Source organism: Temnothorax curvispinosus, unplaced genomic scaffold, assembly GCF_003070985.1.
Source record: "Temnothorax curvispinosus isolate PA1 unplaced genomic scaffold, ASM307098v1 QBEX01010692.1, whole genome shotgun sequence".
Taxonomy (NCBI): Eukaryota; Metazoa; Arthropoda; class Insecta; order Hymenoptera; family Formicidae; genus Temnothorax; species Temnothorax curvispinosus.
In genome coordinates, this window is record NW_020220472.1 from 1 (window position 1) to 14,772 (window position 14,772).

General features: G+C 32.3%; 2 protein-coding genes and 1 pseudogene across 2 annotated transcripts; 1 reads left to right on the top strand and 2 right to left on the bottom strand.

Annotated features, from left to right (window-relative positions):
- Positions 1 to 5,594: 5,594 nt before the first annotated feature.
- Positions 5,595 to 6,581, bottom strand: LOC112460652 (annotated as a pseudogene).
- A 1,182-nt stretch (positions 6,582 to 7,763) lies between these two features.
- On the top strand, positions 7,764 to 9,934 carry LOC112460653. Its single transcript, XM_025025449.1, has 5 exons — positions 7,764 to 7,916; positions 8,005 to 8,082; positions 8,165 to 8,304; positions 8,397 to 8,908; positions 9,928 to 9,934. Exons 1-5 carry the CDS (start codon positions 7,790 to 7,792, stop codon positions 9,932 to 9,934), a joined length of 864 nt encoding a protein of 287 aa, XP_024881217.1. The 5' UTR covers positions 7,764 to 7,789.
- Positions 9,935 to 10,049: 115 nt separating this feature from the next.
- On the bottom strand, positions 10,050 to 12,694 carry LOC112460657 (protein ANTAGONIST OF LIKE HETEROCHROMATIN PROTEIN 1-like; the record flags this gene model as incomplete). Its single annotated transcript, XM_025025451.1, has 3 exons — positions 12,513 to 12,694; positions 11,468 to 11,606; positions 10,050 to 11,129 (listed from the first exon to the last, which is right to left on the bottom strand). Coding segments are annotated over exons 2-3 (1,104 nt in total), but the record flags the coding sequence as incomplete, so codon positions are not given.
- Between the last annotated feature and the right edge of the window lie 2,078 nt (positions 12,695 to 14,772).

Sequence of the window (14,772 nt, forward strand, 5' to 3'; positions counted from 1 at the left end):
TTCTAGAGTAATTAGACCTGCAACTATCAAAGAAATGAGAAAAAAATTGATTCAAATACTTATTTAATTTTTTTAGGTTAGATATTCAACGCGCCTAAAACTCAAAAAAATTGTGTGCTAAGTACTTTTTATAAGCTATATTCTCAAATTTTTTCAAAATTTTTAACATGAAGGAACCGGAGAAAAAAATAATTTTTGAAAAAAGCGGTTTTTTGGTGCCACTAGGAAAAGGAGGGGGGATGGATAGTCGGAAAAATCATAGAAAATTCTTTTTTTAGTGTACTTATGCAGATCCAAAGTCATTTTTCCGTTTCATTGACAGTGGCATTTTGCCTATCTTACCGTGGGGTACCCTTTTCGCTCGCCATTACTTTATTTACAGCACGATAATCTACACACATTCTTATCTGACCTTTTTTTGGGTCAAGACAATAGAAGATGCATACTCGGATGTACTCGGTCAAATAATTTAATAATTTTTTTTTCAACAAATCGTCTATTATTTCGCGTACCTTTTCTTTCTCACTATAACTTAATCTTCGCGGCCTAAATTGAATCGGTTTACTATCTTTTAGAGTTAACACAGCTTCTATTTGCACGCTTGGTATCTCTGGACGTTTCGGTTTCAAATAGCAGTTGAAAAAAATATTTATAAAACATTCACGATATTTGAGCGCCAGATTCGAATTAATATCAATACAGTCAGCTCCTTTAGGCTGGTCAAAATCGATATTCAATATTTCTTTAACCGCCTTATCATATTCTAAATCTCTGATTAATTTATATCCGAAAGATTTCAGCGTATCTCTACCAATCAATAAATGGAATTGACATTGTATCATTTGGTACCACTCCAACAATAACAGATTTACTCATACCATCTATAGTAATACTACCTGCAATAAGGCCCGTTATTTTTAATTTAGAATTATTGACTCCTCGATATCTGTTCCAACTAGCATTCGGAATTTTTACTACTACATTATTTACTAAATCTTTTCTAATTAACGTTATGGGACATCCGGTATCTATCCTAGTAATACAAGAAATGTTGTTACCTCCTTTTACACTCAAATCACACCTTTTTTAAACTCATCCCTGAGTCCGCTCTGCAAGTCCACTAGGTGAATTTCCTCATGAGATACCGAGTCATCGTCCAAGTTCGTTTCCTCCTCAGCTGCGATAGGAACCCGATTTCCCAATATGAGCTTGTCATGACAATACTCACTAAACGTCTCAGTCTTCTTTCATTTGCGGGCCTCAAATTGTCTCCGCTCCAGTCGTCCCAGTGGTTGATTAAACATGGCGTCCATTTTCTCAAGAAGTTCGTCTACTAACAAGATTGAATTACCAGCTAGGGAATAATACCATTCCTGTGCTTTTCCTTTAAGTCTGGACCCCACCAAAATCTTGGCAGAATTCTCATCCAATTCATAAGTATTTTTTAAATAAATAAACTTGAGCCTTCCAACGTTCAAAATCGTTACTAGAACCATGGTATTCGCTGAGCAGCTCGCTAATGTTTTTAATACTCAAGTAATTCTTGATACTGTCGAAGAAATACTTCTAGGAGACGACCGCAACATCTCGTTCTACCTTCGCAAAAACTCGATTTCCTTCTGCATAAGAGCTTTTTCTCTCACCGTTAACGCAGCTTCTCTTTGACGCCAATCGTTTCCTAACCTAACCTAACAATGATTCCTGACGATGATTGTGTCCCCGACGATGATTGTGCCCCCTCTTGTTCCTGAGCATCTACATCATCTGCCTGTGCGTTATCTTCGTCTTCACCAACCTCATCCTGTCTGGCCACCACGTCAGCCTGTCTAGCCGCTCTAGCTGCTTCCTCAATCCATGCTCCCGTCGGATTACGTTGTTGCATTCGCAAACAAGCTCGGTTTTTCTCCCGGAAGTGGCCAAACCATACCGCTGTAGAATATTTTTTAATTGAATCACCGTAAATGAGTGAGGATCCATCCTTCTACGCGGCTTCCCGGTACGCTTGTATGTTCTTCTTTCTTCTCGCATGCAAACTCTCGATCTTCGTCGAATATGTATATCACCCGCACGAGTGTCCAATTCTCAACCCGCACGTGTTACACACCCTATTTTATATTACAATGTGCGTGGAAAGTAGCCTATTGCGTGCGCGCCATCTGTGCGACGGATGGCCGATTCCGCACGCGCGAGAGATTTCTCACTCGAAGCCGGCTCGTGCGTTCACTCCGCACTCGTGTCCAATTCTCAACTTCCCGCACTTGTTACACAAAATATATTATTTATTCTGGTCGTTTACATCTCCCTTCGACTGTCTCTGTCTCTACGCAACTCTTACTAGCGGATTTCACATTACACGGCGTCCCACTAGTCGTGCGCACTACACAGCGGAAAGAAACAAACTGAGATGTACATATTTTGTAACTACTTGTGATACTTGTCATTGTTTCTTTTTAATTAACTTTTCTAAATTATAATTGTTACAGTATGTCTACTCCGAACTCAATGATTTCACCATTGCGTTAATTATAGTTGTGTCAATTTTTATTGTATTGCTTCCTCATAGAGGAAGCTTTGTTTTCGTAAATTCGTATATGAACCTTTGATTGTGTATAAAGTTGGATCTAGTCAACCAAATTTAAAATATATATATATATATATGAAATAGGGGTAGAACTAAAAAAAAACATTGTTTTTTGAGTTTTTGATGCTAATATGTTCAGAGTGTTCTAAAACGTCGAAATATTGCATTAAAAAGAAATGTCCGGAAGTATGTGTGTGTGTGTATGTACAGATTTGATGTTGTGGTTGCTCTAACTTCCGCAAATATTGAGATATCGGGCTGTTTTTTTTTTATCGATAGAGTATCATTTAAGGAAAATTGGTATTGAATTTGGCGATAATCGGTAAAGGGGTTCTTTTTTAAAAAATTTTTGAATTTTTTTAGAAATGCCCGTGGTTGCTCTAATTGTAAATTTTGAAATATTGCGCTATTTCTAATTTTATTATATTCTTCAGTTTTTTCTACCTCTATTTCATATATAATTCTTTAAGATTTGGCGAATATCGATAAAGGATCGAGTTACCGATTTCTGCTCAAAAAGTTACATGTATAAGTTTGTAAATGTAATTTTATAGAGTATCAAAAAAGTTGGTATTTTGAATTTGGCGATAATCGGTAAAAGGATTCTTTCTTTATAAAATTTTGAATTTTTTGAGGATCGGTGAAGAAGTTACCGATTTTTGTCTAAAAAGTGGACAAGTTATACATGTAATCTCTAAATATAGAGTATCATTAAAGAAAGGTTGTTCTGAGTTTGGGAAGGATTGGTGAAGGGATTACCGATTTCTGCTTAACCCGTTGACTGTGTATGACGGCTATAGCCGCAAAAACAAAAGTGGCCAAGAGTGTGTATGACGGCTATAGCCGCAATGTAGAAAAAACAAAGTAAAACTTTCTGAATTTGCTTGAAACTTGTTACTCGGGGGTTTCTGGGGTCGCTGATTACGAATCCGAAGTCAGATGTACAAAATTCAAAATGGCGGATCCAATATGGCGGATCAAAATTACCAAAAAAGGTCTGATTTTCATGAAATTTGGTACCCTTATGTTTTTTGGGTCTTTGAATCCAAATATAAAGTCAGATTTTCAAAATTTAAAATAATAATAATAAAATTTCGTTTATTTTTTGTAATTTTGATCCGCCATATTGGACCCGCCATTTTAAATTTTGTAAATCTGACATCATATTCGGATTCAGAGACCCAAAAAACATAAGGGTATCAAGTTTCATAATAATCCGATGAACTTTTTCTTCAACACATTTTTGGCCCAAATAGTAAAATTCTCTTACACAGTCAATGGATTAAAAGAATCTTTTTACCGATTATCGCCAAATTCAATACCAACCTTTTTTAATGATACTTTATATAAAATTACATGTATAACTAATACATGTTACTTTTAAGCAAAAATCGGTAACTCTTGCACCGATTCTCGCCAAATTCAATACCTTTCTTAAATGATGACTTTATCCATCAAATAACTTACACATTTTTTAAGCAGAAATCGGTAACCCTTTCACCTCGCAAAATTCAAAACAATCTTCTTTTAATAATACTCTATATAAAATTACATGTACATCTTATACACTTTTTAAGCAGAAATCGGTAATCCCTTCACCGATCCTCGTGAAATTAAATAACAATCTTCCTTTAATGATACTCTATCCATCAAATAACTTAGGATAGATTGAGGCGAATCGGATTAATATAAGTTTTAAGACAATTTTCGTTAGTGTTTTATTTTAAGCGAGCTATATTATCGTACTAATTAGTAATCCGATTTGCCTCGGTCTACCCTGTATATTTTTTAGGCAGAAATCGGTAACCCTTTTACTAATCTTCGCCAAATTCAAAACAACCTCCCTGATACCTTACATATAAGATTACATGTATGACTTGTACACTTTTTAGGCAAAAATTGGTAACCCCTTCACCGATCATTGCCAAATATTTTTGTTACGTCGTCTAACTTTTTCGATTTTAACTTGAATTTTATTGCAATTTTTGTAACGTCGTCTAACTTTTCCGATTCTAACTTAAGTTTTTTGCGACACTGAAGATGGTCCGATAAAGGTCCGAAACGTTTGTTATTATTATTTGAATTAATACAGAATTTTTAACATTAACAACCTTGTTACGGCTCGGTACTTTTTTCTTGATTGATTTTTACAAACTATTAATTATTTTAATAATAAAGAATTTATTTCTACTAATTACCAATTTGCAAAAAAAATTAATTTATTTTCGCATAAATACTAATTTTCACGTAACTAGACATTTTTCTCTGATAAATTACCAATTTTTTTAGTAATGCGAATTCACTTTTACATAAATGTTATTAATTTTTACGTAATTAGTAATTTTTTGCGACTAATTACTAATATGCTAATTCAATATTTAAGTAAATATGTAGAATAACGGCACCCTATCCGATTCTTTTAAAATTTTCAAATTTTGTGCATTTTGGGTAGTAAAAAAGATTCTCAGAAGGAAAATTGTCGCTTATGTTCCGTTTGTTTATAATTATTACTTAAAATATCACGATGTAGGCAAGTAAAGAAATAATAATTTATAAATATATATTTTGCTGCTTTTACTATTAGATTATATGTTATTTATAATTTTATTCAATTATATATTTTAAAGGGGGACAAATGGCTAAGGGGTGCTCAGTGGTTGCGCATATTGTCGAGAGATGCGTAGCAATAAATCACTGAAAGCGCACTTGGGATGTAAAGTACATGCTTACAACCCTAGCAAGTCCTACTTCTACCTCCGAGTAGTGCTCCCTGGGTAAAACCGGTAGAACTCGGCTAAGGTATGGCAACCCCTACAGAAGAGTCTCTAATCCCTGGTCCTCCAGATTTGGGGTTGGGCGCTAGGCTAACAACCTGATCCGTCAAACCAACTTGTTAAGAAACCAGAAACTGGGCCTCGGATGGGACGGTCACAACGGCGACGACTCGGATTACGTAATATGGCACTGAGAATAGGAACGTAAAACGTAAGAACCCAGTACGAGACAGCAGCAACTAAAAGCCTGGTAGAGGAGATGACAAAATGTGGAGTCCAGATCCTAGCAATCCAAGAGACAAGGTGGAAAGAAAATAGCACCATGAGAGTAAGGGACTATGATTTCTTCCACAGTAGAGGTCAGAGACACTTCCTCGGAGTGGGTTTTGTGGTACACTAAAGTGTTTCCACTGAAGTGTCTCAAAAGTTAGTCTCTTCATAGGATCCTTGTTCCAGCATTCCAGCATGATATTATAAAGCGTGTAGGGACAGCCGGGTGGACACGGCATTCTATAGCCATGTTCCACCTGATGAAGAACCTCGGCGTTCGTCATACCTGGATAAGGTATTCTGCCGTACGTGACCAATTCGGTAAAAAGAATGTCAAACAACCATACGTCGGATTTAATACTGAATTTGCTGTAGTTGGCAGCTTCGGGGGTGGTCCACTTGATAAGAAAACGCGCTCCTATTCTAGTCTTGTATTCGTCCTCTTTGATAAGCCTAGCCAAGCCAAAGTCTGCGATTTTAACAACATTTCCGTCTGCTACGAGAACGTTACGGGCGGCCAAGTCTCGATGAATGTAATTCTGTGATTCTAAGTACGCCATACTGGCGGCTATTTGCGCGGTCATGTTGATCAGTTGCTGCAATTTTAGGCCTCTACCTTTTCCTTGTAAATATTCCAGTAAACTGCCGTTCTTCATCAATTCTGTGATGATGTAAATCGGTTCCTCCATCGTGCACACAGCGTACAATTGAATTAGCTTGGCGTGTCGGAGTTTCTTCATGATTTACGCCTCGGCGAGGAAGTCCTTCGGGTCTATGGTGCCCGGCTTGACCGAGACAATATAATAGAGTTTCGACCAATCAGTGACAGAATGTGTGCTATCAGAATAAAAACCAGATTCTTTAATCTTAGTCTGATCAACGTGCACGCGGAAATAGAGGAAAAGAAAGACCCTATCAAAGACTCCTTCTGTAATATAATACACTGTAACGGGCATATAATACGACCCCGTCTAATGATATTAAAATGGTGCTGGGAGAGTTAAACGCTAAAATCGGAAGAGATATAATATACCGCCCGATCATAGGGAAGGAGAGCTTACACGCAGAGTCAAACAATAACGGCTTTCGAGTGATAGATTTTGCGACTAGCAGGAATATGACAGTCAGCTCAACGTACTTCCCTAAGAAAAACATACATAAGGGAACATGGAACTCACCGGATGGCTTAACGTGCAACCAGATTGACCATGTACTAATAGAGAAAAGAGGAGCATCCAGCGTACTACAAGTAAGAACATACAGGAAAGCAAATATGGAGTCAGACCATTTCCTTGTAGGAATTAAGTTCCGGTGCCGTATGTCGAGCAGGCAGACAAAGGGCTGAATACAATTATAATTAGTATAATGCCTGTATATAGGTGCCTATATATATAAAAACTTTTTTACTTTCTGTCTTTAATATTTATTTTTAATTATTTAATTTTTTTATTTAATTTAATTACCGAATTTAAAAAGTAATGGCAAACACGGCAGGTTTGTCTATAATTTTAGATAAGTGAGCGACAGAAAGAGAGTTTCTTTGAAGTCAATTTTGTCCGTATTATGTGTAGTTATCTTTATAAAAAAAGAAAATATGTTGATGTAAAAGAAATTAAAAGTAACTGAAATTGAAAGTAAAAGAAATTAAGAGTAAAAAGTTTTTACATTAGTTGAAATAAAAGCAAACCAAATCAGTAATCTGTCCTAAAGATAAAATAGAAAATAAGTGAACTGAAATAAAAAACCAGATCTTACAAGACGGAATTACGATGTCTGGATTACTGATTGAAAATGTGAGTCCAAATGTTTACTGAAACGTAATACCGATTATGACAAAAAAAAGTAAGAAAGAAAAATGAAAAGAGAATGGGGCCTCTGCATTAATGGGTGCTTTCCAGCAAGCAACACAGACGACACAGTGCGACACAGTGTCGACATAGGTGCTTTCCTACAACGACACAATACGACACAACTCGACACAGCTGAGAAGCAAAGTCGAGATGTTGTGTCGTAAATCAGGATTACCAATTTCAGTAACTTTTAAAATTTTAATATTTACAACCCTGGAGATAAAAAAATACTTTCTGTTATTATATATATAACTATCTAAATGTCATTTTGTGTAGTTCTGTAATTAATTTTGCTAAATTAGAAAATAAAGAAAATGAAGTGCAAATATTGTGAGGAAAATGTATTACTTGATGAAGCCGCAAATCACGCATGTTTTATTGGAAAACAAATTTTTATGGATGAAGAAAACAATTTATTTGTACAAAGTGATAATGAACAACGTAAGCATAAATTTTAGATAAATAAAACTTTAATATTCAATTTTATTTGTTTAATATCTGTATAATATAATTTGTACATTTTTTATAGTTGCTACCTGCGATGAAAGTGCATCTATAAATGAAAATTTATCTACGGAAACATGTAACACACATGTAAATAAACAACGTAAGGTTATGTTTCTTTTAAAGAGATATAGAACTTTAATAATGAATTTTATTGTTTAATATAATTTGTTCATTTTTTATAGCTGCAGTCTGGGATAAAAATAGTACGTTAGCACTTCTCAGTCTTTATGAAATGAAAATAGAAATGCTCGATCATCCAAAAAGAAAAACTAAAATATGGGAAGCTATCTCTACAGATTTACAAGAAAATTTTGGAATACAGGTATAAAATATTAGAGCGTGCAAAATTTTTTAGATTGTCATAAATTCTATATAATTATAAACTTATACATAAATAATAACTTTATATTTTAGATGACTACAGATCAGGTTCGTTGGAAAATGAACGCTTTAATAAAAAAATACAAGGAATGCGTTGATAATAACTGTAAATCAGGAAGAAGTCCAATGACCTTTGAATGGTACGATCAACTAGATGAGATCTTTGGCCAACAAGGAAACGCTGCTGCAAGTCATACTGTTTCATCCAATTTGGCTTATTTAAAAAAGTCTTCATCTTCATCCGTACAAAAACGTGATTCAAATAAGTCTTCAACAATAACTTCAAAAAATGCTAACACTTTACTGACTTCAAAAAATGCTAACACTTTATTAACAAGATGTTCCAATGAAAATGTACAAATGACTACATCCAGTGACAGTGAAATACAAAGTCCTGCATCAAATAAAAGGAAACGTCCATTGCACGGAACTGGATCTAATATAGCAAAGACAAAAGTTGAAATTGAAAACCAATGGTTGGAATATATAAAAACAAAAACTGAACGTGACAAACTCAACGATGAAAAACATGCAGCAACTTTTGAGCAAAAAAAAGAAATATTAAAATTAAAAAAAAAACGTATTACTTTAAAAGAAAAGGAAATTGAACAACAAAAAGAATATTTTGCAGCAAAATTAAGAGAAAAAGAAAATAGACATGCACAACTAATGGAAATAGAAAAAGAAAAATACAAACTTTTAAAAAAATTAATTAAAAATGAAATTTCAGATTCTGAATAATTTTTAAAAACTTACACAGTTTTTGTGCAATTATAATTATTCATACAGTAAAATATAAATTTAAATGTAAATTGCATATTATTCTATATACAAATTCGTTATTTTTTGTATGTAATTTATATATTATATAAAATACTTAATTATTTCTTTTATTGTATGGATAAAAAAATATTAATATAATTTTTATTTTAAAAACTGTTATTTTAAAATATGTAACGCCAAAGTTTTTTTTTTTTTTTTTTAAGTTTAATAATTTTTATTGGACTTATGTATTTGCTCATTTATTTAATATATCTACAGTAGTATTCTAACAAAATATATGATTCAAAATAAATAAACATACAGTAATATAATTTTATTTTTGGCGTAAAAAGAAATGAAAACTGTAATTTTTTATTTTCATGAAACTAACATTTAAATGATTAAAGTTAAAACTATAACTAAATGATTATAAAGTTTAAAGATAATTACATATTGAGTATTTTAGATATAAGAAGTCTTTACATATAAGATGTGTTTCCATACTCATTTTTAGCACTGAAAATATATAGTATGACATATAAACTGTTAACTAAATTGTTAATAGAGAAAGTGAGTATGGGACGCACATATAAAGTGTTCATTATTGTGATAATAGCGGTAAAGTAAATTGATAAAATACAAATAAGCATAAATGTTACTATAAGTTGTTATTACAAAGAAATATATAAAAATAATATTATTAGAAAACATGTATTTTAATTTATTTAAAAAAAATCCAATTTTTGTAAGCTATACAAATATTAAGTAATAAATTATTGTAATTATGACTGTTATTTTTTAGTTTATAGGAAATATCTTATTAAACAACTGCATCCTACGGTCTAGTTCTTGATTAAAATTATTAAGTTCTTCGTTATTATTTTCAATGTTTATAAAATCGTCAACATATTCAGAAAAATCATATAAATCATTTTTACCAATGCAATAATTATGTAGTATACAAGCCGCAACTACTGTATTAGTAATAAAAGATATGTCACGATATTCAGTAAAGAATTTAATGCGACGAAAACGCCCTTTTAATTGCCCGAACGCTCTTTCGACAACTATTCGTGTAGATGAATGCATAAAATTAAATTCCCTCTGTTGAGGTGACAAATGCCCGTTATCTCGAAACGGTGGAACAAGCCATTGTAAACATGGATATGCCGAATCACCTAATAGAAATGTTTGGCCAGGAAATAACATTTCTTTATCCATACTAGCTGTTTCATATAAAGATGATCTTCGGAAGACCCGCGCGTCATGAAGCGAACCAGGTTCACCGCAATATATATTAGTGAAAAGCATATCTGCATCTACAACAGCTTGTAAATTTATTGAAAAAAATTTTTTTCGATTACAATAATTACGTGCATTACTGCTAGGTTTCAGAATTTGAATGTGAGTCGAATCTATCGCTCCTAAAATATTACGAATTCCTTGTTTTCTGTTAAATTTTTCACATACCATTATAATCTCATTTTCTTGTGGCCATTTTATAATTATATCTTTTTTTGTTAAAAGCCAAGCTATAATTCGTCGAAGAACTCTAAAAACAGAAGAAATTGAAACATTAAATCTATCAGACATTGTTCGAAGTGGTTCTGTGTTCGCAATATACCACAAAAAAATTAAAAAACTAAGTTTTGCCGATATTAATTTAACGCCAAAAGAATGTGATGGAATATAATGCGAGACTTTCAATTCTTCAATTAAAATCAATGCTGTACGTCGATTTAAACGTAAATGTTCTTTAAATTCCTGGTCCGTCCAAGAATCAACAACTCGAAGATAATCTTCAACGCGATGTCTTTTCCGACCATTCATCAAATTATTAAGCAAAGGGAATAATAATACATCTTCATTTTCCTCTTCATTATTTGAAGATGTACTACTACTACTTGTACTGCTGTTGAGTATACTTAATTCATCACTCGATGAACTCTCATTATTTACAGTTTCCATCAGTTGAATAATTATTTTATGTTTCTTAATATTCATCTGTAAAAAAGATTATAAAAGTTTCATAAAAGTGCTTTAGAATTATGTTTATAATTTATGTAACATTTATTATATATAATATTAAATATAACCTTTTTTTTATATAATTACTTACAATAAATGATTAATTTGCCAATATCCAATATCTTACAATATTTACACTGACTATAGACAATATTTACAATGACAATATATTTTTAATATATTTACAATATATTAAAAAATAAGAAACTGCTGATTTATGCCAAAGTGTACGACGTAATATAACCTTATAATGATACAGGATACAGTAGTGATGATTCATAAGTAAGGTTAAGATCTAGAAGAAAAAAGCTTACATCAGCGCAAACTAGTGAGTACATCGAAAATTAGATTGTTCCAGTAAGCACCCTTACACTGTGTTCAATTGTGTGACACAGTGTCTTTCTGTGTCTCCTTGCTGGAAAGCACCCAATGTCTATATGATCGGTTCTTGGGCTAGAATTTCAAACCAGAGCCACAAGAATGAAAGTAATTCTCAGATCTCAAGACGAATATAAACTCTAGCAGAGGCCCTTGTACTTTTTTGACTAATGTCTGTCTTCAAATATGGCGTCCCAATAAGAATCTCTTAAAGTGATTGGGCCATCAGAGCATGTCAAAGAAATAAATCCGAATTAAAAATATGTTATAAAGAAAACCTAAATACGCTTAAATTTGCAATTTTGAAAAGATTTGACGTCTAGTTTTTGAGATATTAAATCTCAAAGTTGGCATTTTTAACATAGGTTTTATGGAAAATTGTATCGAAAACATACATTTTTCGAAAATTTCACTCACTATCTGTAAAGAAACAAGTTCAAAAAACTGAAAATAACATTATTTGATTCTTCTAGCACTTGTTAAGTATAAGACAAAACGACGTTGACGTGTAATAAGGCCAAAAATTCAATCAAAAGTTGATGAATTATCGCGTTTCTTGTCGGCCTTTCGATCAGCTGTACGCGACGTGAACATGTAGCAACGCCGCGCCGTGTAGTGTTTTCTTTCCACAGCACTATTCTTTTGCAAGCAAATCTTCTGTTATCGAAATTGTTTGTTACCTTCCATTATTTTTCAACATAAACACAATACATAACCCCACTCAAACACATGGCACTGGCATGATAGCTGTCTAACAGCGAAGAGATGCAATGTCGCGACATTTCTCTTGTACGAATGTCAACTGAAGTCAAATTTTGAACTGTTTACATTTATCAGTAGATAAATTGATACATAATCGAATAAAAAGTTACATTATAAAACCAGTAATTATACAAGTGTCTAGAATATATCCATAAAAATGGTTTTTCTTAAAATAAAATTTAGGCCTTATATTGACTCATATGGTACTAGCCGAATCACCTTAAGGGCCTCGCTCGCTGGATCGGATTCCTCGCCTCGATCCTCCCTCTCGGACGCTAGCTGCCGCAGCTCTCCCTTTCCTGGCGGTGAGCTCTCCCTGGTGATCCGACTCTCGCTCGGTTGGTCTCCAGAACACGCGCCGCAACGATCAATCCGTCAAGAAAGAGGTAACAGACTCGACACGTTCGAAGAAACGCAAGCAAGTGCGGCCGCGAGTGAGGGAGGAGGTGGGGGCTCTTTGAGAGTGGCAACTCGCGCGTTGCGCCATCTAAAGTAAAAAGGTTGGGCGTTGTAAAAGCGAAAAGAATTCGAGTGCAATATCTGAACAAATGATTTAATTTTTAATAATTCCAATTATTAATATTTATTTCCATAATTGAACTTATTCTTTATTTTGATAAATGTAAATACAAATATCTTATTGTATTAATATTTAATATTAATAATTTAATTAGTTGCTTAATTTAACTTCTGGTTTAATAAATGAACGGATGCAGTACTGAAAATGTACCTATTATATGTATATAACATTTTAATTTTTAAAATTGTCAAATTACAAACAGGAATTTTGTTGTGACTTTTACAGTTATAAAGTAACTAATTAATGGAAATGGAAGCCTAAAAAGATTAATATTGTAACGCAATTATTATAATAATGCTCAAATCATAAAATATTTACATTATCCATGTCTGCCAATACAATATAATTTTTTATTCATATTGCATTCTATATAATGGCAATGTTATTATATTTTTAATCCAACTTTTTTTTCATATTTTTTAAAAGTTATAAAATTGAAGCAGGGTATATTCATACATGCAAACCAGTTTATTTAATTGTGACCAGCTAGCCTAATCCACTGTGAAGTGCTCTTAAAAAAATAAAACATAATAAAAATTAACATTACATTATACAGCTTTGAAATCTAACTTTTAAGTAAAAAAATAATATTTTTACCTAGTACACATTTTGAATTAATGTCATAACGAAGGTTGCTTCTATTTCCGGATTCAGGAATATGAGTTTTGCTCGTAATGACCTTATTCAACAGCAAACATTTGTGACATCTAATAATTAGTTCTGATGCTAACCCTTGATATATCTCAGTTTCCAGAAATTGTAGCGATAATACTTCTTTACATGAGATGTACCACAGTTGTTCACCTAAACATTTCAATTCAACGATACGTTGGTCCATGCATAATCTCTGGAACCTCTGGAACACTTTCTTCAGCATTCTCAATATTTTCTTCCACTGGATTTTTTGTTCTTTTATACCCATTTTTCTGTTGCGCAAGTCTTTTCTTATATTGTTTTTTAGTAGCGATTTTTTCTTTCCATCGATACATTTTTTGTGCGATAATTGCGGTTGAATAACAAGCTTTTCAAATTAACCTCCAATGTAGCTTAATTTGATTTGTGTAAGTATATGCGTGTGTCAAAACAGGCCTCCCAACCTCTTGGATTGTACAGTGTTGTCACATTTAGCTGCGTAGCTTATTAATATATTTACAGCAAATATCATTATAATAAAAATACAATTTTCATGTTTATACAATATATTTAATTTATATTATTAAATATGACTGAAATTACGAGTTTAAAGCAATTACTTTATTTTCTAATTTTTCACAAATTTAATTTTTTTAAGTTGAATTCAGGGCAAATTCACTGTCAAAAATTATTTTGCCAAGATTTTGTTTAAGAAAAAAATAGTAGTAACAGTTATTTACAGTCACTAAATCTACGTTTTTTACATTTTATTAGATTTGTCGTAACTATATTTGTATACATTTTTTTGTCTTTGGATCTCTAGAGAATTAATATCGGTGTTTTTTAAGATTTCCATGACTTTTGGCTGGACCTGTCCTTATAGAACATCCTTAAGGTCAAAGTCATCTCAGCTGTATAAGTTTTTCTAAAGAATTACCATTTAGCAAATTAGAAACATTTAAAAAATATGCCTAACTATTATAAATCATAAGTTGCAATCAAATAAAAAAGAAAAAGAAATATTTATAGATATTTTATGCATATAAAAATCCACAATTTTTAAATTTGTGAAATATTACTCTTCCTTCTTGTTATTATTTATACATTGTATTTATATATATGCAATGTGTTATATATTATTTAATATTTATTTTTTTAACAAATTATTTTTTAAACATATTATTATTTTTCATATTTTTCACATTTTTATTCTGTTTTAGAGGTTTCAAAAAACTACATTTCTCTTAAGTAGTTACTACTGATTTT